The sequence below is a fragment of the Mus caroli genome, chromosome 19, assembly GCF_900094665.2.
Source record: "Mus caroli chromosome 19, CAROLI_EIJ_v1.1, whole genome shotgun sequence".
Lineage (NCBI taxonomy): Eukaryota > Metazoa > Chordata > Mammalia > Rodentia > Muridae > Mus > Mus caroli.
Window position 1 is genome coordinate 26,806,479 of NC_034588.1, and position 26,269 is coordinate 26,832,747.

General features: G+C 41.0%; 2 protein-coding genes across 7 annotated transcripts in view; both read right to left on the reverse strand.

The window, feature by feature from the left end:
• The window catches only part of Kiaa2026 (KIAA2026 ortholog), a 94,187-nt gene extending 78,409 nt beyond the window's left edge, over positions 1–15,778 (reverse strand). For all 5 annotated transcript variants that reach the window (XM_029472437.1, XM_029472438.1, XM_029472439.1 and 2 more), the window contains exon 1: positions 14,909–15,778. In XM_029472437.1, the coding sequence (XP_029328297.1) occupies positions 14,909–15,507 (599 nt within the window). In that variant the 5' untranslated portion in view covers positions 15,508–15,778. The remainder of the gene's footprint in view (positions 1–14,908) is intronic.
• A 2,268-nt stretch (positions 15,779–18,046) lies between these two features.
• Positions 18,047–22,650, reverse strand: Ranbp6 (RAN binding protein 6). 2 transcript variants are annotated; one of them, XM_021152266.2, is made up of 2 exons: positions 22,437–22,650; positions 21,251–21,321 (listed from the first exon to the last, which is right to left on the reverse strand). In XM_021152266.2, exons 1-2 carry the CDS (start codon positions 22,570–22,572, stop codon positions 21,251–21,253), a joined length of 207 nt encoding a protein of 68 aa, XP_021007925.2. In that variant the 5' UTR covers positions 22,573–22,650. The 2 variants fall into 2 exon arrangements, with proteins under 2 accessions (XP_021007924.1, XP_021007925.2); XM_021152265.2 differs by having other exon boundaries at positions 18,047–22,625.
• Positions 22,651–26,269: the final 3,619 nt, after the last annotated feature.

Genomic DNA, 26,269 nt, shown 5'->3' on the forward strand with positions numbered 1-26,269 from the left:
AGTCGTAAGTAAGCTGGAGCTCAAAATGCATTAACACATTTCTTCTCTCCCTTGACCAAATTTCCCATGCATTTAACTTCTTTTAAATCTTAGCCTAAAGTCCCTCTGCTCATATATTTCTACTACTAAGCATTACTATCAAAATCAAAGCCTTGTTGTTTATTTTTTAGTTATTAAAAAAAAATGGGTTCAACCTAGACAAAGACTACTCTTTGAAAGTAGTTAACATCCTCTCTTGGTCCCCATAACAGCCACTTCTAACGCCCTCATTAGGTAAAAGCTTCACCTAGCACCCGCTATAACTCAGAAAGGAAGTTCTTCAGTAAGATATACAATCATCTCTACTTTTGAAAAACTATAACTATCTGAATTTAGACATGTGTCAATGTTCAAGTGAAAAATTTCTCTGATCCAAAACCAACTGTTATACAGGTTTTCAATATCCATATTTCATGAATTCTCCTGAGCACTCCTTTAGCATAAAATCATGTCCAAATCTGATTAAAAGCAGCCACTCCCCTTGGAAATTGAACCTAAATTGCTAATCCTTTGATTCACGCTGCAGTCTAACATGGCAACTGCCTGCACATACTCCACTGAATCATTCTTCCCAATCTTCTTGCTAGGAAATTAAAGGGAGACTTCCCAGGTCTTACTTTACTCAAGTTCCCTAGCATCTAGTCACTCTTTTCTCAAGACCATTAACTGTAACTTAACACAATTAAGACTTTTTAGGATAGGAAAGTAGAGAGGTAATATCCATTCAAATTCAATCAGACATCTACTAAACAATAAAGATTCAGCGATGAACGTAACGACAATTTGTGTATATGGAATAAAAAGTATAAATATCAAAGATGATTGATATATACTGGCTGAAACAATGAGAAAATACCAACAAAAACCTAAAAAAAATGCTGAGAGTCAGAATGGAAAACTAAGATTTGAGTTAGAAATAGTTAATACTTTTGAGGTAGCAGTTATTTTAATTAGAAAAGTTCTGCAGGGAAGTTGTGTCGCACACCTTTAATCTCAGCACTCTGAAGTCAGAGACAGGTAGATCTCTGAGTTTGAGGCCGGTCTGGTTTACAGAATGAGTTTCTGGACAGCCAGGGCTACACAGAGAAACCCTGTCTCTATAAAAACCAAAAAGAAAAAAAGAAGTTCTATGGACAGAAATAAGTTATTTTTTAAACGAAAGGGAGGACTTAAAATACTGACCTGGAAATCTTTTGGTAAGTAAAGTCATGGGAAGTGAGTAATGTTATCTAGAAGAATAAATGCAGAAATAGTAGTTCTAAAGGTGCAATTAAAGGAACTACCTACAGATCAAGGAAAACCCAGAAGAAGAATACTGAAAAGATGAGTTGAGGAGTAACTTAAAAATTCAAAAACAGAGAGCAAAGTTTAATTGGTAAGCAATCTAAACTCTTTAATTTCCAAATGGACTGAGAAAGAACAAAGCCAAGGATTGAGAAGGAAGGCATTCATCTTAGAAACTTCAAAGACAACTTCAGTAGAGACTACTGCAGAGACCCTTCAAGTTAAACATTTCTATGCCTTATTTATTGAAACAGCAGCAGATCAATAAAAATACTGCCCACAACTGAAGACAGACGATCCTCTAAGTTTTCAAAGCACACATTGTGAGCTTTGTACAAGGAGATAAATACCCATGATACAGCTCACAGACTGTAGGAGACTTAACAAGAAAGAAGACCCAAGTGTGGATTCCTGAAACCCACTTAACAAGGGGAACAAAATAGTCATGGGAGGCAGAGGGAAAGAGGAAGGAACCTGGTGGGAGAGTAGAGTGGGAAGGGTTTGGAAAGGAGGGGCAGGATCAGGTATGGGGAGAGACAGAAGGGGTACCCAGAGGGCCAGGAGAATGAATCGAAATATGCATCAGGGAGGTTAGGGGTTAGAGGGAACCTCTAGAAAGTCCTGGGATATGAGAGTCTACTAGGACTCAATGAGGATGACGTTAGCCAAAATGCCCAACAGTGGGGAGAAAGAACTGGAAGAGACCACCTTCAACAGATAGACATGACTCCCAGTTGAGGCAGGGGGCTACCTACCTATCTTCAAAATTTTTAACCCAGAATTGTTCCTGTTTAAAGGAAATGCAGGAACAAAAATGGAGCAGACAGAAAGGAAGGCCACCCAGTGACCAGCCCAACTTAGGGTCTATCCTATAGGTGCACACCAAACCCTGACCCTATTACTGATGCTATATTATGCTTACAGACAAGAGCCTGGCATGGCTGTCCTCTGAGTGGCTCTACCATTAGCTGACTGAGACAGATGCATATACTTACAGCCAACCATTGGATTGAGGTTGGGGATCAATATGAAAGAGTTAGGGGATGGCAACCCCATAGGAAGAATAGCATAACTAACCTGGACCCCCTCAGAACTCCCAAAGACTAAGCCAAAAAACAAGGAGCACACATGGGCTGGTTTGTGGCCCCAGGCACATATGTAGCAGAGGTTTGCCTTGTATAGACTCAGTGAGAGAGGATGCACTTAATCCTGTGGAAACTTGATGCCCCAGGGAAGAGGGATGCTGGTAGGGGTGAATGGGAGGGTCGGCCGGGTAGGGAAGCACCCTCTCAGGTAGGAAGGGATAGGGTGAAGAACTCGGGGAGGTAGGACCAGGAAGGGGGGCAACTTTTGGAATGTAAATACATAGAATAATTTAATAATAAAAAAAGAGCCAGGCAGATTTCTGAGTTCAAAACCAGCCTGGTCTACAGAGTGAGTTCCAGGACAGCCAGGGCTATACAGAGAAACCCTGTCTCGAACCACCACCACCACTACCCCCCCAAAAAGAAAGAAAGTTATGGTTGAGAGAAAACCACACATTTTGATTAAATTAAATCTAAGTCTCCATTTTGTTTACTTGAGTTTAAAGTACATTGGTAAGCCTAAAGCTGTTAACTTTTATATAAAACTACTGTCTGAACAGTGCCTTACCAACCTTGGCAAGTTTGATTTCTAGTTAGCTCTCCCAAACATATTACTACTGCTTAGAGCAATTCCTTGCCACACGGAATAATTCAAGAGGTTTCAGTGCAGGTAGAACATAAATAAGCTCATTGCTAAGTGAGTTACTAACTCACTGTCCAAATACGTCTGCATTATCTAAAAGATACTTGAATAGTAATGAGTTCCAAAGGAGGCAGGCAGGTATCTTAGCTCCCAGGCCCTGGCTCTTCTCTTTATCTACCAAGCTATATATCTAGAAGAGTTTGAAATAGTAGACTATAAATTCAGGAAACTCCTATTAGGATAATGGCACAAAGACACACAGGAAAACTCAAGTTTTGCCTTTGCCAGATTAAAGTAACAAGTCTTAACAAAGTAGTAGGAACCTAGCAAAAGCTAACAACAAAACTGACATTAGAAGGATATGTCAATTAAATTTTGTGATATTTACAGAAAATACCTAATGCTCAAACTGGTTTTCTTCTTATCTTTTATTTCACAAACAAGAATACCATTTATCTTCTCTACAAACCAGTAATTTATATGGTTTTCTTATATATTTCTTGTGCCAAATGACTAAAATGTGAGTTTTTACAAATGCCCAATCTATCAAGTTACTAAAAAGAAAAACTGCTTATAGAAAAATAGAAGAAAAGTAACTCCAGGTAAAATACCTGTTTTGATGGAGGACCCATTTTACCAGATGTTAAAGGATTTTAGAGTCTGAAGAGGACTCCTCACTCAGTAAAAAGCGCTTGTTTTGCAAACCTGAGGGCCTAATTTTACCATGAAAGCCCAGGTAAGAAAATCTGGGTGGGGCAATATATACCTGTAATCCCAGCATTACGGACAAAGGCGAATCCTGGGCTTGGTGTTCACTAGTCTAGGCCTGCCTCAAAAGAGGGGGACATTGTCCCTGAGGATGACACCTAAGTTGTCCTCCGGCCTCCACACACATACATGCATGCATACTCTCTCTCTCCCTCTCTCCTAAACACACACAAAAAGAAATTTAAAATCACAAAATTAAAGGAATACAAATGAATAAAGATCAGCAACAGAGTGGAGAGTTCAAAATACACCCAGGATGTTATCATCAAGACAGTATTTCAAAACAATGGAGGAAAGTGATGTTGCAACAACTGGTTGCACATAACAATAACAAAACAGCTGGAATTCAACTTCATTTTTTGACTAACAAATTCTAAATAGACCCACTCATTTTTTCATCTTATTTATGCTTTCATTCGTCATTAGACACTCATAGGTAGTATGGCTAGGAACTGGTACAACTGCTGTAGTAAAGATATACGAAATCAAAGTAAGCAAATATACATAAGTTGTAAGTTATATACTCTTAGTCAGTCAAGATTAATTTCTCTGAGGAAGTGACAGCGGGAGCCAACCATGCAAAACCAAACCAAAATAACAACAAAAAAAAATTAGTAATATATGTTCAAAATAAAAGATCAAGTACAAAGGCCATGAGATGAGAAATGGGTTTAGGGGGTGGTGAGATGGCTTGTTGTCAAGCCAAATGCCCCAAGTTTGATCCCCAGAACCCATGTGATTGAAATTGAGAGAACCTCCTCTCCCCAGCTTGCCCTCTTCTGTCCTCCACTCTAGAGCCACAGCACCCAGATACTAAATAAATGAGACGTCAGTGGGGAGGGTGGAGAAGTGGTTTGGCAGACATGGTAGAGAACAGGGTCAAATTCTTTAATATACCCAAATGCCAGTGAAGCACCTAGCCCGAAGAGCACTTACTATTTTCTCTCAACATATATTTTTAAATGGTTGATGGACAGAAAATGAACTCAAAGGAAAATGAAACTAGGAAACTACAAGTAAGAAATGGTAATGGTTGAACTTAAGCAGCAACATTAGAAATACATAAGCTCAGAATTAATTGACATTTTTAATAAGGGAAATAAATGAAATGGAAGAAACTCGAAAACACAAAGCAACAGTAAAACTATCAGTACTACCATAAAAGGTTTAAACATGCTTGAAATGGTTATTAGATACCAGTTAGATATAAGAAACAACTGTGGTCTCAAAACAGTAACAGACTGTACTGCTGGTGAGAGTCTCCATGTAAAGTGTGCATGTGCGTGCAATATAGATATTTATACAAATGCCACGCCTGTGTGTAGGTATGCGGAGAGCAGAGGTTGACCTCTGGTATATTTTCAATTGCCTTTCCCCTATTTTCTAAGACAGGCTACTGAACCTGGAGCTTTCTAACTGGCTAGACTGGTTGGTCTGTTGAGCTCCTCAGCATCCTCCCATCTCTGCTTCCCAGTACTGGGATTACAGGAAAGCATTGCCATTCCTAGTTTTTATGTGAGTGCTGAGGTTCTTAATTTATCAACAAGCACCTTATCTCCTGAGCCAACTCCCTAGGTCAAGACTTCTTAGAAACATTTTACATCTTTCTTATACCATTTAGCTTTTGCTACCAGATATACATATCATTTCTTAAATTAAAAATAATTGATAATGTAAACATTAATCACTGAATTACTACTTAGTTTCTTTAGATTTCCATAACCGTTATTTTATGTATACTGCTGTTGGTTTGGCTTTTGAGACAAGGTCTCACTGTGTAACTCTGGGTAGCCTGTAACTCCCTATGTAGACCAGGCTCTTCTCCAACTCAGAGATCCACTTCCCTTGTCCTCCCATCTACTAGAAATAAAAACATATGCCACTATGCCTGGCCTGCGTTATCATTTTTAATACTATTACAAATACTGTCAATCCTACAACACTAGGTCTCTAGCCCCTATGCCCTGACGTTCCTTATAACCACACCCTCTCCAGTCTGTCTCTCAGTAGACTCCCTTTTCTCGATCCCCACACCTTTGCAACACAGCACAGTGGTTAAATACTGTTAAGCCAAAGCACCTGCATTCCTACTCAGGTCCTGCCACTAATTAGTCTGGGTAAACTAATCTTTTAGTACCCAATATTTCCATTTGTAAAACAGTTCATGAAATCAGAAACTACCTTTCTTAAGGATTCTATTTTATGTTTATATGTGAGTGCTTACATGTATGCATGTGTAATGTGTGTCAGAGCCCAAAGAAGCCAGAAAATGGTACTAGATGCCCCAGAACTGGAGTTCAAGTTGGTATTGAACTCCCTGATGTGGATGCAGGAAGCAGAACTGGGATCCTGCCTCTGCAAAAGCAACTCGTGTTTCTCTCCTGTGAATCATCTCTCCAGTCTCTTAATAAGGATCTCAAGAGCTATGAGAACAACAATGTATGTAGTGTCTTGCTAACACGGTTGCAGTGACAATAAATGTTAATTAGTGTTAAAATAATCTTAAAATGTTATTTTAAAACTTTTGCTAAGATTTTATATATTACAGGTAACCAAGACAGGCTTTTTCTATTTTCTTTTTCTAGACCAGTGGTTCTCAACCTGTGAGCTGAGACCTATTAGGGGTTGGTGGGTGGAGCTATAACCGACCTTTTCACAGGATTTGCTTATCAGACATCCTGTGTATCAGATATTTTATATAATGACTCATAACAGTAGCAACATTACAGTTATGCAGTATCAACAAAAATAAACTTACGGTTGGGGTCACCCACGACATGAGGAACTGTATTAAAGGGTCAGAGCATTTAGAAGGTTGAGAACCATCTCTCTAGACTGATAAACCAATCTTGAGAGTACTGTTATAAATTAGAATGAATGAGAAAAATACAATCAAACTAGCTAACTCTGTATGACCTCAAATACCAAACTTTGTAAGGTATAGTTTTACTGATAATTCCTTTAAAAATCATCATGGTGTGATTGATGGCATCAACTTAGTCAAAGTGGTTTTCTTTTCTCTCTTAGAAGCTCTATTAGTTCCTTTTCTATGTTATGTGAAGAAATACCCAACAAAAGCAACTTAAGGAAATGAGGGATGGCTGGCTCACAGTTTGAGGGTACAGTCCATCACAGCAGGCAAAGTATGTCAGCAGGAATCTGAGACAGAAAGTCACACTGGACCCACAGACAGGAAACAGAGACATGAATGACGTTACTCAGCTCACTTCTCTTCTTATTCAGTCTAGACTCTAGCACACATAACTATACACTGCTTTAAAAAAAAAAGGATAAGAGTCTCACTGTATAGCTCTCACTGATATGAGATCTTTGAAATCCTTCTGCTAACATACTGCATCAAAGCAAATACCAACATCCCCAGCCCATAGTACCTTTTATTATATACACACGTGTACATCTGTTGGTTACTTCCTCCCTCCTCTCCTCACTCCCTCTTTAGATGGACAGCTGAACCTACCAGCACCTTGCACAAGGCAGGCAAGGTCAGTGTCACGCTCTCCAAGCCCTCTCAGCAGGGTCTCACTAAACTGGCTAACCTAATTTCAAACATGAATTTTATCAGGCTTCTAAAAACTGTAATTCATTCCTTGAGAAGAGAGTATGAAGCCTTTTTTCAACTCAAGTAATTACTAAAATTCTTTGTTTTTAAAGAGCCACTTACTTTTTATTTCAAGTGAATAGTCACAAAAGTTAAATAGCAGCACACCAAGTAGGAAAAATTCCTGTGCTCAGAGAGAAATGATTATATATGACATAAATGGAATGACTTTCATTAAGTTGCAAAACAAAACCCTATTAAGAACAAAGCACATTAAAGGTGATAGTGACCCAAAAGAGGAAAGTGACTTAAGAAAGAATGGTCAGGAAGTCTCAGATCAGGCAGCATCAGAGAAGAAAATAAAGAGAGTCAAGGACAAATGTATTTGTAGTATATTTTAAGCACACACACAGATATCCAAAGCAAACATAAAATGTCTTTTGTTGATTATTTTCTAGTATTTTCATCTTCTAATTTAAAATTTTCATATATGTCAAAAACACTTTTTGTAACTACAGGAAAAATATGTAATGAGTTTTTTTAAATGTCCTGTTTCCTTCTGTATGAAATGAAATGGAGTCTTCTTTTTTAGGACAAACCTGAGAAAATACCCTGATCTGTCTTTGTAGAAATAGTTTATTTAGTAAAATTTCAAAAAGATTTTTTTTTCTAGTTTTGGAATTTACCTGCCTCTATGATCAAGCACTAAAATCAAGAGTATGTCCCACCAACTCTGGTATAGTATTTTTTTTTCTTTCTTTTCTCTTTCTCTCTTTCTTCTTTTCTTTTTTTCTTTCCTTTCCTTTCCTTTTTCCTTTTTCCTCTTTCTTTCCTCTTTCCTTTCCCTTTTCTTTCTTTCTTTCTTTCTTTCTTTCTCTCTCTCTCTCTCTCTCTCTCTCTCTCTCTCTCTCTCTCTCTCTNTCTCTCTCTCTCTCTCTCTCTCTCTCTCTCTCTCTCTCTCTCTTTCTTTCTTTCTTTCTTTCTTTCTTTCTTTCAGGCAGGGACTCATAGAGCCTATCAGGCTTTGAATTTATTCTCCTACCTTGACCTTCCATATGCAGAAACTACAGGCATGAGCAATCAGGCTTGCCTAAAAAGCAATTTTCAAAACAAAACTCTGAGCCAGTAAGATTGCTTTGCAGGTAAGGCTGCTGGTCTAAGCTTTATCCCTAAGACACACATGATGGGAAGAGAAAGCTCAGTCCCTCAAGCTGCTCTCAGCCCTCTACAAGGTGCCGTGTGTGTGCACAAATACACATAAACATACAAATAAATAAATACAATAAAATATAAAAAATAAAAATGAAAGCATGAAATGCTACTGGGAAAAGTGCGTGTTTATGGAAAAGATTTGCTGTCGCTCAAAAAGGCTGAGAATATATACTACCACAAAAGTCATATAATGTGGTAGTAGATTATAATTTATTCTTTTTTAAAAGAATTGTGTATGTGTGTGTGTGTTTGTGTGTATGCATAGGTTAGTGCAGACATGAATCCATCCATAGGCCAGCAATCAAGGCTGGTGTCTTTCTTCATCACACAATTTTTATTTACTTTCTTTTATGTGTACAAGTGTTTTACCTAAATGTATATATGTGCACAATATGTGCATCCCTAGTGCCCAGAAAGGCCATAAGACAACATCGGATCTTTTAGAACTACGTACGGTTGTGGAACCACCATGTGGGTGCTTGGGATCAAACCTGAGTCTTCTGCAAGAGCAACAAGTGTTCTTAACACCAAGCCATCTTTCTAATCATCTCTACCTCGTGTTTTGAGGCAAGGTCTCTCCCTGAACCCAGAGCTTACCACCAACTGGCTACACTGGCCGGCCAGCAAGCCTTGGGAGCCTGCCTGTCTCTGCACTGCCCTTCCTCCCTTCCAGGGCCACCATACCCAGCTTTTACAAGTTGGAGAGCCACACTCAGATCCTTACGACCCCTTTAATGGTAGGTGTTTATTAACCTCTTTATCTTTCTAACCCAATTTTTCCCTTTAAAATTATTTTTCTTAGCATGTATTAATTGTACAATGGTGTTTTATTATAACAGTTCCATATGTGAATATAAATGAATATGACCTCCATCACCTCTAACTCTCCTTTACTTTCGCCCTCTCACATGCCTAATAATCCAACTTTTACTTTCATGATATGCCCTACACCATTATATATACAAGAAAAACATCATATGATGATTTGTCTTTGTGAGACTAGATTAGATTAGAATTTTTTTCAATTGCTAACCTGGAAGTCTTTTGCAAAATAAAGCTGTAGTTCTACAAATTAGGATGCTATCATTTGAAACAAAATTTATCTTTAACAAATGGAATGTATCTAAAGAAGAGGCTATCTTTGAGAAAAGAAGATCCCAAGCAAATGTCACGTACTAAATTACCAATTCAAACACTTCCTGCATTTTATCTCTTAGCTCTGCTCTTCACTGAATTTTAACATAAAAGACAAACTTCACAGAAGAACAACACTTGTAAGGTGAAGCAGTTCTATTTTCTTTATTCACCATTTTAATCTTTTAGTGCATTCCAACACCAAAAGGAACAAATGTGAACTCTAAGGCACACTAACATTTAAAAAATAGTACCCAAAGAGTTATTTCTATCTGCAAATACTTTCAGAAGTCTTTACTCAAAACCTTTAGGCAGTAAAATTTGTATTCAATCCTTAGTACTAGCTATTTTAAATCTTTAAAACTGCACCTAGAAAACTCGTAGGTTTTATATTCTGAGTGAAATTAAAAAACAAAAACCAAAAAGAAACAACTGCAATGCATGGTCATTGCAGAAAAGGCAAGAGAGTAGAAGGACAATTCAAACACCTGCAATGCCACGGTATAGCTACAACTCCATATCAAGTACACTGCATCACAGCCCTGACGGTGCACACTCAAACCCAACTTTTTACCTATATAGTGTATTCAAATTTGTAAACATTACTTTTTCATAAAACTTTCAACATACAAAATAGCAAGTTTACTATATAAACTTCAGGAATACGAGCAGAACCTTTTTTTAAGGGGCAAAGGATGTAGCTTAGCTGGCACAGTGCCTTTCTAGCATGCACAAAAGCCCTGGGGTTCAATCCCTAGCACTACAGTGAATTCAAGGTCAGCTTAGGGTACTCAAGACTCCGTGGAAAGGAAAGGAAAAAGAGTGGCCGATAAATCTAGCAACTTTCTACTTAGCAATAACCATAACTGATTCTTTTTTTTCTCGTTTCAATGTATATACATTCAATATCCTCAGATCTAAGCATGAGTAATTCTAGAACATTTACAAGTCTCAGGTGGAAGGTGATACAGCCAAAGGTTTGGGTAGATAATATTACCTACCACTGAGATTTGTTAGTCTTTCCTGCTAAAGCAAAACAAACAAAGGTCAGGTAATTTAATAAGAATGTTAAGGATCTGTAATATTATACAAGGTTGTGGACACCAAAAAATGATTATTTGTTTTGAGTAATTCTAATTTTAAGAAAATAGTCTAAAAGTGATCTGAAAGCTAAAATACAATTATAAAATGGAATAAAACTTTTAAAAATTGTTTTTCTCAGGTACTTGGCCATAGTACCAGAGCTTACAACCATACTGATAGGCTACAAAGTAAAAATACACTGTTCTCTCCCAAGGCATTTTTATTTTAAGAAATCTACAATATTCTCAAATATTTTCAAGTGAAACAAACTTTAGAAAAAGTTTACAGTACTGAAATAATACCTTTTATTGGTGCCATAATATACTCTTCCTAGCCTTCTATCAAGCTGCCCAGCTTTCAATATATGGTATATACATTTTAATCATAAACATTTTTTAAAAAATGGTTTTAGAGCTTTATTGTAGAAAGGCAGAGAGAAAGAGAGAAGGTAGAAAGAGAGAGGCTGGTTATGGCCATGTGAAGGGTGGGGGGAAGGGAGGGGGTTAACCACAATCTTTTATAAGGCTCCCAAAAGGCTGCTAAAGATCAACAATTCGCATATAAAGTTCTGCCTTGGTACCCTTGTCCAACACTATACTCTCCTGTCTCCAGATCTGTGTGTTTCTCTTCACCTATCAACCTGATGGAACAAGATAATGTTTACCAATATATCCAGAGGATTTTATGTACTATCTAGTACTGAACTACTCAAATACACATTCAATGATATCAATTTCATCTAGCTCAGAACTACAATGTCTTGAATAAGACATAAGATATTTTAAACTTCACCCCTGTCCACGCCGTAGTTTATACAATGTCTATATACCTCTAACACTCTAGAACACAGCTCATCACAGTATTCCCAAAATATGTTCCCATGGAATACATAAGAGTACTTTATAAGCTAAGCCAAGATTTCAAGTCAATTCCATCAAGTAAATTCAGAAAATTTATACTATCAACTAATCTAGTTTATCATCACTGTCACTGAATGGATGATGAAACAGATCTGCTCTAACTTGTTCACAATACCAGTACCACTAGGCTGCTCACTAATGATCATGTGGCTCCTCTTTACCTAATACCTCATCAACTGCTTAACAGAAAGCTCAAGAGTGTATGTAGCAGCTCAAAATAAAACAACTTTTTTACATGTCTTTATGGAAGGGCTCAGAGGGCGACTTTCAGGAGTCAGTTCTTTCCCTCTACTCTATCACAGGAGTCCAGGGATCAAATCCAGGTCTCAAGCCTGGCAGCAAATATTTTTTCCCACGGAGTATTCTTGTCAGCCCCATATATGCAGCAACTTTAAAGTAATTTTTACCATTTGAAAATAATAACTCAGTGTCTAAGAAATATACATCAGAAGACAAAACTTAGATAACGTGATATTTGTTTAATGACTAACATACCACACACCACTTTAAGATACTCATAAGGTCATCTCTTTTCCGAAAATCATAATCACATAAAGTCTGTAAAATATTGTTCTTGAACATCTATATATCCAACCTATATTCTAAGAAGCTGTAGCTTTCACTCAGTTCTGCCCACTCAAAATACTTGCTAAGTTATGACTCAGACTTTAAGCTAATATAAAAAAGAAAAAATTTTAGTATCCACAGATAGAGTCTAGCACTTACAACGTGTTTGTATACATCAAATACTGGCACAAAAACACGAGGGACTCAAAATTATCTATTTGAGACTATCACATTACTTTTGCTACTAAAACACATGAATTTTTATTTCTTTTGGCCTAATAAATCAGAGACATCTATTTTTTTATTAACTTTACAACATTGCTAGTTTAAATTCTAAGTGTAGACCTCATGGGGCTATTTCTGAGCATAAGCTATTAGGAATAATGATATTTATACATTTTTCTGCAAAATAGAAATAACCTGTCATTTTGTAGACAAAGATTTGTTATGCACACAGTAATTTTGAATATATCTATAGTTGCGCTGTATATACATGCTACCCTTTAGAACTTCCATAGAGTTATCCTGTCTCATTCTATGTGCTGCTTTGGCCATCTGTAAAACTAGGTGAATGACAAAAACTCTAAGGTTCCTTCTGTGTTTCAAATCCTGTGACATCAGTTTGGAGTATATTTAGCTATTTAAAAATAATGACATGTGGGACTGGGGAGTGGCTCAGATGATTAAGAGCACATACTACTCCCTCCCAGAGGACCAGTGTTTGATTCCTAGCACTCACCTCGGGTGGCTCACAAACACCTGTAACCAGCTCCAGTGACTCTGACAAACTGTGGCCTTCACAGGCACCTGCACTCACATGCATATAAGCCCTCTGCCACAAGTTAAAAAATAAATCTTTTTAAAAAGTTTTTAAAATTTATGACATTTGAATGGACTGCTTTTTAAATATGTGCCATTTCCACTACACTGCACTGTAAAGAGTAACAAACACAGTTAAAAAAAAAATCACCAAATAATAACATTAAACAAACAAAGCTAATTTGTAAACACTTAACCTATTACCAAATAATTCTACTTCACTGCAGAAACAACTTTGTCTGTTTAAAGAGAATCTGCCTTTTAATGAGTAAACACTCACTGTATTATTCTTTTAGTGAAATTAGTAATAAATTTTAAAATAGTATATGAGAAGCCAAAGACAAATGAATAACAGATTTTATACATTTCATACAATACCAAGTCCAGATTTGAGATAATATTCATTTTATTGTGCTTAATACATTGAGTTACATGACCTATATTATTGACTTTGTTTAAAAAAAAAAAAACCTCATTTAGTCCTCACAGCAACCTTTTTAGTAGATACTATTTTATAGACCCTATTTTATAGACAAGCAAACAGGTCAAAAAAGTCAATCAGTCAAGTTCAGCCCGGTAATAAAACTCAAACCCCCATTCCAGGAGCTGAAAAGCTGACTTCGCACTTAACAGCCCTTGATGCCCAATCAAGAGGACTTGAGTTCAGATCCTATTACCATGGAACCAACCTGTAACCCCTGTTCCAAAGGAGATGAAGACTGGAGGCTGGCTGGGGCTTGCCAGCTTCCAGTCTCTTAAAAAAAAAATGCAAATCTCACGTTTTCCCAAAGGAAAAAATGTAGAGTGATAGTGGCCACCAGACACTTTCTTCTGATTTCCACTGCATGATCATGCCCCCCCCCCCACAGTGCACATACACTCTCTCATACACACAAAATAAAAAATCCTGGTAATTAATTAATCTACTTTAATTAACATTTCTAATATTTTAAAACTTTTCCATTACTGAAAAAGTTAAATTAACTGGGTTCATGTTCACTATATACTGATTATTGTATAAAATACCTTCAGTGTCCTATGTTAACTTATTTTCTCTTACTAAAAGGGGGGATCATATAGATGGTGTATGCCGAAAGCACTGTACAATTTGAATTACTTATAATTTCTAGTAGGATAAAAAATGTTTGAGGCTGGGTTCAAGAGTGCTTTGTCTGGTATGCTTGAAACCCTCTGTTCTATCTAGCACTGGAAAAAGACTCAGACAGGCCCACACCATGCAAGTCTAAACTTATGAAAGACGTTGTGTTGGTGCATTCATTTCTTGTCACTGCAAAAAAATTCAATTTCCTCATGAAACGGAAACATTTAATCACACTTAAATTCCAAATGGTTGAAACAGACAGTAAAAGACTATCACTCCCTACGAGATTTTGCTCGACTATCATTCCCTACGAGCAACATTATTCTTCTAAAGGTATCTCGCCCCACGTGCCGTTGTAAACTGTCTACAAGTGGCGGGTTCAACTTCCATCCTACAAAAAAAAAAAAAAGCTTTCGCCTTCTCCGGTAGGTCTTACATCTTGAACCTTATCTACCTGTTACATCCGAGTTGGGGGTTCTTAGGACAGGGCTACCTTCTCGGCTTCGGCGTGGGTGCCCACCACACCCCTCCGGTCCGGCGCCCAGCGCGGCCGCTCCTCCTCCCGCGGTTCTAGCACCAACTCAGCACCTATCAGCGCCGCCCCCCAGGCCCTGGCCCAGCCCCTCCTCGGACACGTGTGCGGGTGTGTTTGTGTCGGTCTGTCAGTCCCACCGGGGACCCGGGCTCGCTTACCGAGAGAGAAGCGCCAACTTCTGCTCCAGCAACATCTCCAGCTTCTGGCCCTGTTTGGAGATCCAGTGGTCGACGCCGTGCAAGCGGTAGCAGGTCTCCAGCATCAACCTGAAGTCCGCCACAAACTCCGTGATGCCCCTGTACTGGCCGCTGGAGAACTTCTCCTCCATCTTCAACAGACACATGCCCTGGCTGGGCTGCTGCGGGGGGACGCGACTGCCCCGGCCCCCGCTGCGCCGCCCTTCGGCCACCTCTTCTTCCCCGGCGGCAACGCCCCCCAAGGGCTGCAGGAAAGGGGCGGTGAGGCCGCGGTGCTTCTCCTGCAGGAACTCGCCCAGGATGCGGTAGCCCTGCTGCAGCTCGTAGGTCAGCTCCTGCTCCTTGCAGCCACCGCCTGCGACCACCGTCGTCTCCGCCGCCGCCACCGCTTCCTCCTCCTCGTCCACCGAGGAGGCACTCCTCCGGCGGACCAGTCCCGAGGCCCGGGCCGCCGCTGCCACCACCACCACCTCTTCCTCGTTCCCTTCTCCGGTCGGCGGTGGCGGCCGCTCCTCCTCCGCGGCCCGCTCCATCTCCCCCGGTGGCTCCCGCACGCTCATGCCCCCGGCAGGCCCAGGCTGGGTCGAGAGGAGCAGTCGCTCCGGGCGCCGGGGGACGCGGGAGCGCGGGCCGCTTCCTCAGAGATCCGCGGCGCCGCGCAGCCCCTGCCGCATCGGGCCTTGCTCTCCTCCGTCGCCCGCCGGCCGGGGACCCGCGCGCGCGGGGGTCTCAGGCTCGCGCCCGAGGGGCGGGGTTACATGGCGCGCGGGGGAGGGGGGAGAGGAGAGCTAGGTGCCCTCCTCTCCCCTCCCCCCGGCGGCGCGCGGCCCGCGCCGGCTGCACGCTCCACACCCGGCCCGCCCGCCCGCCCGCCCGCTCACCGGCCCGGCCCGCGGGGCCTCGGCGCCCCACCCCCTCCCGGGCCGACGGGGCGCTGGGAGGGGGCGAGGACTAAGAGGGCTCGGCTCCTTCCCGAGTGGGCCGCAGCCCCGGGCCGCCGCGGCTCGGGCTCCTCCTCTCCCTCACACCCCCTCCCGCCCCTGTCTACCTGCGGGGGACCCGGGCAGGAGGAGGCGGCGCACGGACCGGGCCGGGCGACAACTGTCAGTTAGAAGCCCCGCTGGGCGGGAGGGGGCGAGGGGAGGGGCGGGGAGGAAAGGGGGAGGGCACTCAGCCCCCCCGGCCGGGGAGAGCCGGGGAGAGAGGCGAAGAAAGAGCTGCGGTCGCCATGCCCGGCGCGCATGCGTAGTAGCACGGGATGACCCCGCCCCCTCTGGGCCCGCCCTGCTACGCGAAAGCCCTGGACTTGGCTCCCCCACAGGCTCGGAGGCCCAGGGTGTGGCGCGGACTAATGATGTCATCAATATGCGAACTTCTGTCAGGGGTGGGGTGGAAGGAGAAACAGAGCGCCTGCGCTGGCGCAGTCTGGAAGGCGAGCCATAGACTGAAAGTATCCTTTTGGTGACACCCTAGTATAGTATAGTTCTAAAACTTTTACTATTAGTTTTCTCAAGGCAGTTACTAGATAACCTTTGTTAACACAAGTGAATAACGAGAATGAACAAGATTAAATCCTCTCCGTTGTAAAATATTCTTTGTACCTCTCCTTCCTTGTGACTGGGTTTTGTTTTTTACAAAAAAAGACCCAGCATTTAGAAAAGTTTAGAAAGAAAATTTAAGAGCTCCTCAAAAGAAGAGTGGTGGCCTGTAGAACTCTAGTTCTCAAAAGCGAATCCTGTTTTCTATTGACTTTTAAAAACCGAAAACACATGGGATCTTGAGTTCGGCTAAGAATTTAAGAGAATGCAATCTCACTAAAAAGTCTCCATATGTCTATTCTAAGCTGTACAGCTTGTCACTGGTGTGGCTTTAAAATCTCGCTACATATTTTTAAATGACTAAAATGTGGACTCACTACATTAGTTTACTTGTTGCTTAAAATGAGGGGGAAATTAATGAACCCCAAATAGATGTCACAGCTTTCTAATGCACATAATATTCAGACTTAAGCTTGCTTGAAACTTGGAATGAAACATAAAACCCAAACTATAGAAATGCATCTTAAACATGATATTCATAACTAAATGGTTGAGATTATCTCACCTTCAAAATGGTTTACGACTATAAACAAAGACTTTAACTACTAAAGGACTGATAAAATTTAATAATGTAAAACTTTCCTGTGGGGACTCAGTAAGTTAAATACCAGTTGTAAGTAAAATAGTGCAACAGAAATACAAGTTATTAAAGTACTTCACATATGCATAGACTTATACACATGCATGTATTTATCTGGAATTTATAGTTTTCTCTCAGACATACCTCGGCTCATGATGAAAAGGTGGGACAGTTATATTTCAGCAACTGGCAAATATGTCTGGCTAGCCTTTCATTTCCTCTGACAAAGCCCACAAATCTAAAGCCAACCAAACTCAAGAAAATGTCCTCTTTTAGCCACCAGACCCATTTCAAAACTTTACACAATAGCTTCCACTTTCTGAAGCTTATGGTCATTATCTTCTTTGACTCTTAACAACAACCATATAAGCTACCCATTAGGCTATCTTACAGATGGGGAAACTAACAGGAAAAGTTTGACAAAATTTAAATTTAAGAACTCTTACTTCAAAACTCCAATTGCCCAATTACAAATCATTTGTCAGATTTCTACAAGACTACAGAAAATGAAAAAAGAAGATTGGTGAAAGATTTCTTAAGACAGAGAGAGAGCTACAGATAAGTAGAAGGAACCGTAACTCTATTCCTGAACTGATCCTAGTTATTATGAAAGAAAAAATCAAGCCCTTGGAATTCAAAAAACTTTTATTAATAAGAAACATATTGTTCATAGGTTAACTATAGAGAAGAACTGGCACTTAGTCCCACCACCCAGAGAAAACATAAACTTCAAGGTAGCTATTTTTCTATTTATTTTAAATACAATTATAAGCATAGTATATATCAAATTCTGAACTATCTGACTTTATAATCCTGACTTTATATCCCTGTCTGCAGTAGTCTAGATAGACCTAGTAGGGGAGGGAAATTGCATGTAAAAAATTTCTAACGTATAAAAAAGAACACAGTAGAAGGACAATCAACAGTAGTAACACTGACAATTTATTGAGCACTTACTGGTTTGGACATATTTGGTCTGTTACATACACAGTACTCACAACAGGCTCAGGAAGTCACAACAGACATTCTTGTTTGTAAGTTTTGAATGAAGTTCCGTTAAGTAGAAGTCTTTTCCTATCCTACCAAAAAAAAAAAAAAAAAAAAACAAAACCCTTCAACACTAAAGATATTCCATTTAATGTAATTAACCCTAAATTGATAGCTGTTTTGTAGTACACATACACTGATATGTGACTAGTCTTAAAGCTCTTTTCTTTTTAATGTCTAAGGATAACATTTGGTTTCACTGTTTCTCTAGAATGTTAGGAACTGCTTCAAAATAGAACTCTAACCCCCATTCTGAATAAAGGTTTCCCTTTATGTTTGAAATGGGAGTAATGGGGATATGACATACAAACACAAAATAATACTTGGCCAAAACATGTAACAATACCCGACTCCCACAAAGACTGACTACTTAGTATCTATTACTCTGTTCGCGTCTGCCAGATTCTTTCAGTGTCAAATGTCTCCTCAGTACCTCCTCCTCCACACCATGAATGTTTCAGTTCTAGATAATTTTTTAAGACCAGTTTGGTTAAGGAGATTTAAAAGTTCTCATAACTCTCAGCTGGAAACTTTAGGAACTGGAATTTAGACATGCTATAACCACTTTTCAGGAGTACCATATGAAAAGGTTCACTTATATTGTAGAAAACAACTCCAACATCCACTGACGTACCTTGACACACTCAGTTCTAGCATCCTTCCCTCACTGTAGCAAACACAGTATTACCAAGGAAGAACAAGTCTGCCCCTGTATTCTTCACCCTCAATTCCAGAAATGTTTAACCTGGAAGTCTCCCTTTCTTTGTGAGCTTTTTTGCATCTTGTGACAGTCACAGACATCTTGGCACCAAATATACCGTCTGCCCAGCATCAGTAGGTCAGACAAATAACAATTTATACATTTCACACTAAATAGGGGGAAGGTGACAACTGGAAGCACAAGTTACAACCACAGTTTAAGAGGTGACACGTGCAAAGTAAACAGGAGACCTTAACACTAATCCTGGAGAAACACAGAAGTATGAACTGCTTAGCAGAGAGAAATGGTATATCTCTCATTTGTAATGAACCCACTCACGACACGTTGTAGCTACTTTTATGATAGATGGTATTAAACTGCTTCAAGCAAAACTGAGTAACTCCTGTAAAGCTTCCTGCTGTTCATCATCGAGTTGAGATGTGCATTCCAACCACAATTCTTCAGAAGTCTGTATCTGACGAACAACATTAGCTAGGCGTTTGGCACAGGGGTCTTCATGGCTAATAGTTTCATTAATTTTTCCTTCTGCGATTATACTGATGATTTTGGGAAGATTGGAATTATTTGGACCAATCACAACTGGGTGGTTGCTTTCAATTAGGTCACAGAGAAAATTCAAAGTCTGAATAGCTTCTTCTTTATCTTCATGCAGCGGAAGCCACGATAACCAGTGTGGGAGAACTTCATCCACATTTACACAGTTGGGCTTAAACTTCAGAATCTTTCCGATTGCTGAGATACAGTTCTCTGTAGCAATCACATTCTTTTTGGTTTTGGAATTTGCACACTTAATAACTTTTACCAAGAGTGGAACGGCTTCTGAACACAAGGAACGATAGTCATCTCCACCAAACTGTGCCATGACTCCCAGTCCGTAAGCAGCAGCTTGTCTGACTTCAGGGTTGTTGTCTCGCATATTGAGAAGCATCGGCCACCGAAAATACTCAACATACTTGAATGAGGTTGGACTGCAATGCTCTATGATGTCATCAAATATGCATAGTCCCCACTGTCTGTCTGGCCATGGCCTACTTGAACAAATTAGATTTACAATTAGTGGGAGTAGCTGCTCAAACCATGGCAAAATTTTTTCCTTGTAAGTACTAAATAATGAGTGCAAAATATCTGATACTTTGGTCAGAATATAAACATCACATTCATCCTCATCTTGAAGAGACATTTCAACCTGTTGGTCATAATTTTCTTCTTGCCTTTTTACTTGCCGTAACTCTTGGTTTTTAAAGTGCCCTTCAAGTTTTACCTTCAAAATTCCTCCCAGTTCTTCCAAGTGTTCATCGTTGAGGCAACCATCTCCCATGACCTCAATGGACTTGGCAAAAGAATTCATTATTTCTGAGAGTACATCTGTATCAGGTTCAGTTCCAATTGCCTTGATTAAGGGATCACATATAAACTGCCACATCTGTGAAAGATACTCTGAGCCACGAATTCTTGCACATTCCAAGAGAAAGGGCATGGCTTCCGCAGCTGCCACTCGAACATTGTCATGAAAATAAAATTTCAGCAGAGGAACCATCATCTTCACAACTTGTTCCGTGTATTCCACAAATCCTTCTCTTAACTCCTTAGCATAGTAAACCAACATCTGGCAAGCAGTTGCTTTTGCTTCAAGTCCTGAAGTTTTGATACCAAAGCTTTGCTGGTCTCCGAGGTTTACAAACTGCCAGCCATCGTCGTCACTCATGTTCTCCACATCCTGTGTGTCTAAGAGAGCGACATCAGGCTTAGCTGAAGCAGTCTTGATAAGTGGCTCAATAACCAGTGGGAGATATTGCTCAAAGTCTTTGCCAAGGATTTTACACATTCTAGCCCAGGCTGAAACCATGTAAGAAGTCTGAGGGTCATCATCTTCCATGTTATTTAAGTCTGATTGTGTCTTCAACAGTAACTGCATCACATTTGATGCATCTTGCATAAATTTTTCCTTCCCAACGGCAAGTCCAACATGGCTAATGCATTCAATAGTTTTTCCTCGAAGAAGTTTGAGTTCCTTTTGAACAGCGAGCTCAACAACGTGTTTGAGTGAGGGCATAAATATATCATAATATGGAATAAAGCTTTCTTCTATTGCATCTGCAACCGAAGCAATGGTTGTCACAAGTTGTTCTAAGGCCAACTTAGTTCCATTCCGAATCAGCTCTTGAAGTTTAATTACCAAGATGGAATGGAGACTTTTTGCCATATTTTCCAAATATAGAATTAGCAATGACTTGGGGCAGTCTTCAATAAAAATAACAAGAGCAGAAGCTGCGTGAGATTGCACACGTTGATTACCTTGGTTTTCCATGGTTCGCAACAAAGCTGTAATCACTATCTCATGGAATTTCTTTTGGAAGTTAGGTGCAAAATCTGTAGCCATCTGTCCAAGTGTAGTACAGGCAGCAGCCCTTACCCTTGGATGAGGATCCTGAAGAAAGAGTAAAACCGAGTTAACTGTTTCATCTAGAATTGGTTCCATTTGCTGATGGCAACCTTCTCCAATGGCTGATAAGGCCATTAATCCGGCGTGTCGACATTTCCAGTCAGGGCTCTGAAGCATCTGCATGATATGCTCCTTGGTCATTGGCAAAACAACTTTCCCACCAAGTCCACAAGCCAGTCTGTCTAGGGCACTCTCAGCAGCAACCGCATTGCTGTCAAAGTCATCTTCTTCCATTTCATCAGCATTTACCCAGTCATCATCATCTTGAAGATCAACCATCATTGCTAATATATGGGGCACAGCCTGTGCAATAATATTCGTATGCTTTTTCAACATTGGAGTTGCAGTTTCTGATAAGGTGACTATTACTTCCAGAGCCAGCTGGCGTTGCAGGTTACTAAGCCTAGAGTCTCCACACAACTTCAGGCTCAACTGCAGAGTATCTTCTAGATAGGGACCCAAGTACTTAGGTACAGTATCTGCAATCTCAACAAGGGATTCTAGCACAGAATCATCATCCTGGTAGCAGGAATCATTCACAGCCTGTAAGATTCCAGGAAGCAAATCCGCAAAGTCTTTGAAAAGAGCAATATTGTTTTCATTAGCAAGGACGAACGTAGCTGCAGCTCTAGCAGATAATGTCCTGATTGCTGGATGCTCCTGATCTTGAATACACTGGTCCAACAACCTCTTGATGATATCCAAATCGTGACGATCTTGGTTCCCAAAAATCCCAGGAAAGTGCCAGAAAACGTGAAGTGCAACTTCCCACAGAACCACATTTTTAGAGTGGATCGAATCAATGAGGAATTTCAGACCTTCTGGCCAATGGTTAGTGCCGCTCTCATCTATCAAATTCCTGGCCAGCACCGCAAAAATATCACAGAGCTTTTTCCTCATGCTAGCATGTGTTTCTAACTTAACGGCCAATATCAGTTCAATCTTGACATCCCTCTGCACTTCAGGAGGTAGATTTGGATAGACCTCCTCAAACCCTGAGGACAAAAGCCGTCGTAGCAGTGCGGCAGCCATTTGTCTCACCTCATAACCTGCTCTTCTATTTCGGACGGCGTCTAAGAGGAAGGTAGTCTTACACAGACCTGGGATATTCTCATAGACCTCCTCGGCTTGCCTCCGCACCATGCAGCTTGGATTGATCAGGTTCTTCAGAAGCTGGTAAAACTCCTGCTTTTCCGACACGGTCGCCGGCAAGCTTGCAGACCCGGCCGCCGCCATCGCGTCCTGTCAAAGCTACCGCGACCGGGAAGGAGGGAGGGAGTCTGCGGCTGGGAGCGGTGACGTCAGTGAGGCGACGCCGGGGATGGGCGGGGCGCTGCTCCCACTCTCCGCTGCGGCGAGGTGAAGCTGGCAGGCGGGGGGTCTGGGTTTTACAGGGTGGACAGAGCTGAGTGCGTTTTAGGGGTATCGTCCTTCTGATCTCCGACCCGTGTGCTCCTGTAAAGGCTGGAAGGAGATGGGGAGAAATTCGCTCCGCAGGTCTACATACTGTATGACGCCGTTATTGTTTGTAAAAGACCTCGAATAAGCACCTCTAGACGAACTTTAATTAGCACCTGCTATGGAGTGGGTGAGGAGGGAAGAATGGAGTATAACTGCTGTCCGGGGATTTCTTTTTGAGGGTTGGTAAAAATGTTCTGCAGTTGATAGTGATGATGGTTTCCCCAATGCCATGCCGTTCTACTAAGAACTACCGAATTATACAATTTAAATTGTTAACTGGGTATAGTGAGTAAAACTATAATAAAGCTACTTGCAAAATAAACTCAATCAAAGGTTAATGATTTCCTCCCCGTTGCCACACCCAAAGAAGTAGAACCCGTGATGTTCAAACTCCGGCGAACATCCGAATCTCTTGTCCTGTGGATTCTAGCAGAGTGGGAAAGACAAACGAGTAAGGTGGGAGGTGATCTGGAGTAGTGATAATGAAGCTCCTCGAATCCTGATCTTCTATATACATTACTTTTGTATTTTTGTTACGCAAGATTTTCCTTATGTGTTTCTAAACTGTGATATGACAGTTCAGTTATTAGAATCCTAATTACCCATGAATAGGAAGCTGCAAAGATTATCCTAAGAACAAATTCCCCAAGGCTATGTATTTTTAATGTAGGCAGATGAGTTATTTAAAACCATAATTATAAGGTGTAACAGTCTGAGATCAGATCTTCCTCTCTGCCAGCCATTGTCACACTCATTTAAGCCCTAGGTAATTCTGTACGGCTGATAAAGGCAGACAAAGCACTACTTTAAACCAAGAAATGAAGAGCCAGAGAGGCTGAGGCTCACAGCAGATGAGTCTAAATTCTACCTAGTCTTAAAGCAGCGGCACCTTTCGTCATCACAGAACATCCCCTATAACCGCTGTTGCTTTTGCAACATCATCAGAGACCTTCATTTATTGTGTTATGTCTTAAACTCTGCCAAGAAATCTGAATTTCAGTTTTGTGAAATTCTGCTGCATATACACACAAAATGGAGAAAGTCTAGTTTCACATTAACAAGTTGACTGACCAAATAGGTGGTCTCATAAATTAATTTGTAATATGAAACTAGTCTCTGAACAGTGTTTCTCATTTGGTGGACCGTTTCAAGGCCGTTTAGGGTGTTTATTTTAAAATACAGATGTTAGGACCAGCTTCCAAACTACTGTACTAGATTTCTGAGAACTGTAACCCAAGCATGCATAATTAATAAGCACAGAGAGAGTTTATATAAATACCTAAACTTTATAATTATCTATCAAATCAATTCTTGTTTTGATTCTAAAATCTTACCTACAGTGTGCTTCATCTTGTACCAGACTCACTGCTCTTCTTACTGCTCCTAGAAAAAGTTTGGCCTCTGCATCTGCAGTTTTAGGAAATGTTAATGAATGCTGGAGAAATGCTTTCCCTACAGCTGCATCCGTTAGCATACTAAGGGCTTATTAAAACCACAGCAAGATCCAGTGACAATCCTCTGTAGTGTTTGGAACGTAAATGACTGACAGTGCCAAGGCCTGTGCAAATGTGGAACACCAGGGAGCTTGGCTATATTATGTGGGAGTATATATAAATTAGTACAGCTTGCAACAATAGTTGAAATGCTGCTAAGATTGTTTAGTCATCGAGCCACCAGCCAGGAGCATACATGGGCTGGTCCAAGGCCCCTGGCATGTATGTAGCAGAGGTTTGCCTGGTCTGGACTCAGTGGCAGAAGGTGCACTTAATCCTCGAGAGACTTGGGGCCCCAGAAAAGGGGAAGGTTTGCAGGGGTCAGGGAGAAGGACCCTCTCAGAGGTAAGGGGGAGGAAGAATGAGATGAGGAACTGTGGGGGGGGGGACCAAGTGGGGGACAATGACTGGAATGTAAATAAAATAATTTTTAAAAAGATTCTTCAGTTGTACATTTATTCCACCAGAAAATATTCACTGGAGCTTTATCAATCATAGTGCTGGACACCAAAAAAAATTAAATATGAGAGGAGCTTGGAAATGGCTCAGTTGATAAAGTTCCTGCTATGTGAAGAGGATGACTACCTGAGTTTGGATCCCAGTACCCATGGAAAAGCTGAGCACCCCGTTGCACATATATAACCCCACACAGCACTGTGTGGGAGCAGGAAGAGACAGGCAGATCTCTAGAGCTCAATGGCCAGCCTAGCCAAATCGATGAGCTCAAAGTTCTGTCAGAGGCCCTTTCTCAATAAGGTGAGATAATTTAGGAAGGCACTAGAAATTGACCTCTTAACTCCACTTGCACAAATGCACCCCCCCACACACACATGAACACAAACTATACACCACACACACAAAGATCAACTGCATGAAGATACTTATAGGAAATGGTAAATGCCACACACTCAGGGAATTAGTGTGAAAATAATTCTGCCCAGGCATCACGGAGGCAGCTAATCCACTGGGGCGTAGAGGAAGTCAGCTGGGAGTTTGCACAGAACAACATTCCCTCGATCTGAGTTACAATTTGTGCAGTAAAGGGTAAGGGGGGACTTGATAATTTCTTTTAGTCAATTTTCAGAGTTGATGACATGAATCTCAGATGGAAGTGATGCCTGACTGGCTTTTAAGAATGAGTCCTAATTAGCTATCTTGGCGACGGGGGGGGGGGGGGGGGGGAATTGTCCAAAGTAGACAAAACAACTTGCTGAAATGCAGAGGCCTTGAGGCAAACTGTGAGAGCTCTTTGCCACTCCTCCAGGGTCACAGCATTAGGTGGGGGCCTGAGGAGCCTGGGACAGTAAGGAGGAGGGCAGGGAAGTAAGTAGAGCAGACGATGGAAGTGTCATAGTCCACTGAGAAACGCGGATTCTTCCCCTAAAGGTAACGAGATTTCAAACAAGTGGTATGAACCAAATTGTAGAAAGATTCCTTTGGCATGAATATGAAAAGGGATGCACACAGAATAGACATTGAGTAGGTCAATTACAAGTTCAGTTTACCAGAAAGTCCAAATTAGCTGACTTTGATGGTAGGAAAGAGGTCAAGGGCTCAGTAGCGCACGCCAAAAGAGGAAGTGACTAAGACATCTTCCCACGAGTTGACCCAGTGACCTGGTTCGACCACGTGCCGTTCTTTGTTCTTTGCCAGCTTATTTACTTCTAAAAGAATAAACAGCAGTGTTTGTGTCAATCAACACACTGCTCTTTGGGAGGAAAAGGCTTTTCTCAAGATAGGTGAATCCTGGAGTCCATAGTTTGTTCTTTCACTGGTCCCCGCATGTTCAAATGACAGTTATAATTTCAATCGTAGGAGCAAAACTGAACCCATCTTAGAGCAATCATTTATGACTTATTGCTTTAGAAAAACACAAGATGCGGGGCATGGTGGCGCACGCCTTTAATCCCAGCACTCGGGAGGCAGAGGCAGGCGGATTTCTGAGTTCGAGGCCAGCCTGGTCTACAAAGTGAGTGCCA